The following is a 5,550-nucleotide window of genomic DNA, read 5'->3' as shown; positions in this document are numbered from 1 at the left end:
AGGTGAATATTTCTCTGTTTCGTGTTTCTGTTTTCATATTCCCAATTCGTCACCCTAATAATACACGCCTTTCATAGCTAGTTAAGGAGATGAATGGGCGCTTTACCTATGTTGTTGGACAGATAACAGAAAGCTAGGAAACTTCTGAGATATCGAGTACGTGTGTGCATATTTTCCTTTATTGTTTCTCTTTGTTAGCGCGGAAACTGCAGGGAATGAAAACGCTTTGTATGTATGCTTCCTTACCTGCAAGAGAATACAAAATCATGAAGATTTATTGACAGCAGGGTTTCTGATCCTTCCAAAGTAAAGATTTTCAGTTTTGCATGGTTCTTGAAACTTGCGCTGTGATTTGAATTGTTTTCTCGTTGAAAGCCTTTACTGTGCGGTATAATCGGGAAGTCTTTATACAAAGAGATTTGACACTGCGAAAACTTGTCGCAAAGAACATGGTTGACTAAGCCGATGGCGGGAAATTTCTGTTCAACGGATGCAAATAATAACCGTGGTACTATTTGTATAGTTAAGGAGGTTTCAAGTGATGAACCCCTTAAGGGCAGCACGAAACCACAAGGATGAAGAAAATAAATAAACATGATTTGTGTAAAGGTATATATAAGAAAAAAAGACAGAAAACCGTTTTCAGAACTGTACTGTTTTAATATATAATTTTATTTCTCCACCTTCGCTGGGCACGATGCCCATGCAAGGGTGGACTATGTAGGCATGAATTGCTTCCTTATGATTCAGTTTTCTCGCAACCAGAACATCTCTGAAAAAAAGGGCAGATAAAACATCCACGATTAGACAACAGATATTGACAATTCCTCAATCTTTTCAAGCTTCAAACCCTCATTACAATCTCAATCTGTCTCAGTGGACATACGTTAAGGAAGTCAGTTAAGCCGGGTTTGCAGGTTGACGAGGCGCTCAAAACTTGGAAAGCGCAGCAGCTCGGCTTGCAGTTTCAGACTTCTAACATTAAATAAAACGTCTACAAAAGATGAGCACCTCTAAAACCTTGAAGACTGCCAATTCTATTGCAGTAATTGAAAAGCATATACTCACACTTCCTCTTGCGGAGAAGAGCGCCGTACTGGAATGGAGAGCCGAGGCCATAGCCGTAGTTCAGGCCGTAGCCGAGGAGACCATGGCCGTAACCGTAGTGACCGACGCCGTAGCCGAGGGTGCCAACACCGTAGCCGTAGACTGGGGCGGCGTGGTAAGAAGCGATAGCTGGGGCAGCGTGGGCAACGGTGGCCACAGCTGGGGCGTGATGGACGGTGGTGGTGGCAACAGCTGGGGCGGCATGGACGGCAGCGAAAGCTGGGGCAGCGGCGTAGGAGGCCACTGGAGCGGCGTGAGATACGGTGGCGATAGCTGGGGCGGCAGCATAGGTGGCGACAGCTGGGGCAGCGTGGTAGGCGGCAACGCGAGTCACAGCTGGGGCGACAGCGTAGCTGGCGACAGCAGGGGCAGCGTGGGCGACAGTAGTCACGGCTGGAGCAGCGGCGTAGGTGGTGGCGACCTTGGTCACGGCTGGGGCAGCAGCGTAAGTGGCCACAGCTGGGGCAGCGTGGTAGGCGGCAACGCGAGTCACAGCTGGGGCAACGGCGTAGCTGGCGACAGCTGGAGCAGCGTGGGCGACGGTGGAGACAACAGGGGCAGCGTGGGCGACAGTGGCAACGGCTGGGGCGTGGGCAACGGTGGCCACAGATGGAGCGAAGCGAGAGTAGCCGAGACCATAGCCGAAACCACCATAGCCAAGGCCGTATCCGAGGCCACCGTATCCGAGGCCGCTGTATCCGAGGCCGCCGTAGCCGAGGCCGCCATAGCCGAGGCCGTAGCCGAGGCCTCCATAACCAAGGCCGGTGTAGCCAGCGAGAGCGCTGGTGGCAAGAGCGAGGAGGACGCAAGCACGGATCTGGAAAAGATATGATTTAATCGTACTTTTTCTGCTCAGCTTCCATCATTGTAAGGCTTTACTTTAAGGCTGTATGTAGTAATGAAGTTTTAGTCATGTTGCCTATAAAACCGGTATAGACGCCTTGCATGCACTATCTACAGCTTGGGTGACTCTGGTCTTGACCTAGTGCCGGTTGTATTTATCCGAATATCTTAACGTATTACTGTGTATTTATGAGTATGGTTTATATAATAGGAGGACAATCTGATTGATTGATTAGGGGAGTGGCGAAATGCGAAATTTCTGTACTCAAAAAGGTATCTGCAACGATAGACGCGGACTGAAGCCGTTAAAGCTGTCGCGTCATACTCTTTTAATCCGGAGCTTATTACTCGTGTATTGTAAATCGGAAGTGTTACTAGCACCATTGCGTGAAAATCCGGTCGCCGGCGTGTGGACCCGATGGTAGCCCAAATACACCTGAGGTGTATTTGGGCTACCATCGGGCTACCAGTTATTACGGCGAAAGCCTTTCTAGGTTCATGGTGAAATACTCCCGTCGGCGAGGTTTGTTCGCGAGATGTGTGGCGAGATTACAAGGGGCGCGTGTTAAAACGTGTGCCGCAGCAAAGCCGAGGCTCTCGCATTTCTCTACTGCAGATGCTGCAGTGCTCTCGGAAGTTTTTTTCCTTCAGAGGTGCTTCAATGAGTCGGATAAGTCTGCAGTAGTTTAGTTTCAAGAACGGTTTAGTTTTATTTTTAAGAGAATTATCAAGAGTAGCTACGGCACGTAGCTCTGCTCATTTGGAAATGAGAAGAGTCGGTTCATTGATGAAATTATGACACTGGCATTTTTGAACATAAGAGTAAAGTATATCTTCAGCTACTTGCTGCAAGCAAGGCCTTAAAGAATAGCTGTGGCGAAATTTTGTGCGCTTCTGCAATAAATAGCGGAAATATCACGTGTGATAAAAACGAGACGTCCATTCAATAAATACAATTGATTCTATGACTTATGAATATTAGCATCCGTATCCCTTTTTTTCCCAAGCAGTACAGAACGTCAGTTGCTTACCATGTTGTCTCTGAGCTGCTGCTGAGCTGACTGCTGTCTGAGCTCAGTTCGCAGAGCCTTTTATACAAAAAGGTTCCGTTCGCGCATTGCGCTAATTTAGAGCATGAGGAAACTTCACCTAAAATAACAAAAAGAAACGGTCGGAATATTTGTGGCATTTTTATTCCACACGTCTCGTACACCGTTACAGCGGCTGCATATTGAGAGACCGCGCACGCTTCGGAATGCAATAGCGTGCCGCACCCTGTCCTTGGAGAGCAAGCTGCCCCTCTTGTGGCGACGCAGGAACGCTGGTGCATCTCCTCTGTGTGTGCCCAGCACATGCCCACCACCGTCGCAAGATGGAGGCAGGCTACTGTGCCCTCGGAATCCCTGCTGCCACGGAGGACCAGGCGCTCTTCCCGGCCAGGAGTCTCCTGGCAGCCCACCTGCTCCTGCTGGCCTTACTGGAGGAGCCCCGCCTGGCTGCACATCTGTAGCCTTCCACCGGGCCTGCGGACCTGCTGACCATGGCGTTGGCGATGAAGCTGATGACGACAAGAGCAACTGCTAGACGATGACCCCCCCCCCCCTTCCTCCCCCTCCCAGCATCCCATCTCCCCTTCCCCCGGACACCAAGAGTGCCGCCGCGACATAAGGCCGGTATAACCCGTGTCCGGTTTTCCACCCCAAGAATATGCCAAAGAACTAGAAGAAGAAGAAGCAAGAAACTTCTCGATTAGGCACCCGATGGGTATCAATGTGGGATCCTGCGTTTGTTCTTATATACGCATTTGAAGAATTGAAAATTGAAATGCTCACAGCCAGGACATTTTCTAACACTGGTGCTCAACACTAACTGCGCGTCTTCCCACCTGCCAGAGCATTATTCAGCAGTTCACCGATATCGTAAAGAACATTTTCTTTTTGACCACATTCCTTCTTGCTTTATTTTAGCAATCTTCGCCATTTCGTTCAAGTCTTATGTTCTCCTTTGTACAGCTCGGTTAGCAAGGAAGGAATACACTTCCAAACCATGAATTTAAATTTGCCATCTTTAGTTAATTTTTGAATAGAATAAATTTTTCAGTGAAATGATGCTGCGAAATCACTTGATTTTTTTTTTCATGCGGCAATGACAACATTTACGTCATTATTGAGTTTGCAACGATGCGGCACTGAAACACAGAGAAAAATGACGACAAAGTGCTAATTTGTGACATGTCGAACTGGATGTAAGAATGTTTAGCTGCACTTTGGATGCTATGGTATAGGGCAAGGTGCTCTTCGTCCAATACGGGCTCAACATTTTACGTGGTACGAGACGATTCATTCACACAATGATTGTCATTGGCCTTTATAAATAAAAACAGATATAAATCAGTATTTTCCATTCACATAAATGCTACTGCTTCGTCTCATATATGAACGAGAGACCAAGAAAATATTTTTTAAGTCGACGAACATGTTGAACATTACCTTTTAGGGAAATCGACTTGGTGTTGGTTGTTTGCACAGGTGATGGCTTTCCTTAATTATTTCTATGCACAAAGTGATTGTTCGTTTTTTAATCATGTGTTATCGGCAAAATTCTGCTTTATCATCACCAGTGTTCTAATTAAACGCAGCTGTTTTAAACGGCACCAAAATGACACTTGATCGAAGCAATGATTCAATGGATGTGCGCAGTGTTATATCTTTGGCCCCTTGGCATGATACGGCAAATTGCAAATCTTTTTACGCTTACCTCTACAGCACGCGCTTAGTTATTCTCTGTGGTTATATACAACTGAATGCGTAAAGCGACTTTTCATCCCGACAGCAAAATCTCTCTTCTATGGCTGGTGCGCTGATCGAAGTCGTTGTTGTTTCATTGGCAGGGCTCGCCACCCATCTTCGAATTGTACCGCGCTTATTTAAAGTCTTGGTTCCTTGAAGAAAGCACTCTTTAGTGCCCTTAGATCGTCAAGGGTGCCTCGTACATGGTCACTTCATGGTACCAGTGGCATCGCACACGTACCGCACTGATATCTCCGCTCCTCTTATTAGCTCACTTTACGCCTCATCCACCGTCCTCCACAGTAGCCACATGTTTTGTAATGATAATACATATGTAGGATAATCGATAGTTGCTAAATATAACTCTGTCCGTTCCAAAAGAAGCGATTTAGGCGTAACAGAGGGCGGGTAGGAAGAGAATCGCCACAAGTGGCACAGAACATGTGTAATTGCAGAAATATGGCAGAGGTTGTTGGCATGCTGTAGATATTGTCACGTAGCCGTTTAGGCCCGTAACCAGAAGGTTGGTTTTAATAGGGGGGTTGACCTAGAAGGCACAGAAGAGTAGGTCCAGAGAGCACTGAGAGACAGCAGCCGACTTCAGCTTCTTCTCAAAACGCCACGAGACCACTTCTTCCAGTCCGCGCACGAGACTCTCGATGAGCTGCCGCCTAGCGGCTGCTGTTGCACACGCTACAATATACTCTGGTTGAGGTTAGTCTGTTTCGATGGCAACCACTTTCGGGTGGCGTTTACAGTCGGCACCTTCTATGTTCTCTCAGGGTAGCAACCTTCCGGCCTCCTCCTTTTC

General features: G+C 47.5%; 1 protein-coding gene across 1 annotated transcript; it reads right to left on the bottom strand.

Moving 5' to 3' along the window:
* Positions 1 to 636: 636 nt before the first annotated feature.
* Positions 637 to 3,001, bottom strand: LOC146196384 (uncharacterized). Its single transcript, XM_084598170.1, has 3 exons — positions 2,982 to 3,001; positions 1,069 to 1,924; positions 637 to 772 (listed from the first exon to the last, which is right to left on the bottom strand). Coding segments are annotated over exons 1-3 (861 nt in total). The 5' UTR covers positions 2,985 to 3,001; the 3' UTR covers positions 637 to 770.
* Between the last annotated feature and the right edge of the window lie 2,549 nt (positions 3,002 to 5,550).

This window comes from Amblyomma maculatum, chromosome 3 (genome assembly GCF_055883805.1).
Source record: "Amblyomma maculatum isolate TAMU_Amacu chromosome 3, ASM5588380v1, whole genome shotgun sequence".
Taxonomy (NCBI): domain Eukaryota; kingdom Metazoa; phylum Arthropoda; class Arachnida; order Ixodida; family Ixodidae; genus Amblyomma; species Amblyomma maculatum.
Note: the sequence above shows the minus strand (reverse complement) of the source record. Positions and strands in the feature narration are given on the sequence as shown.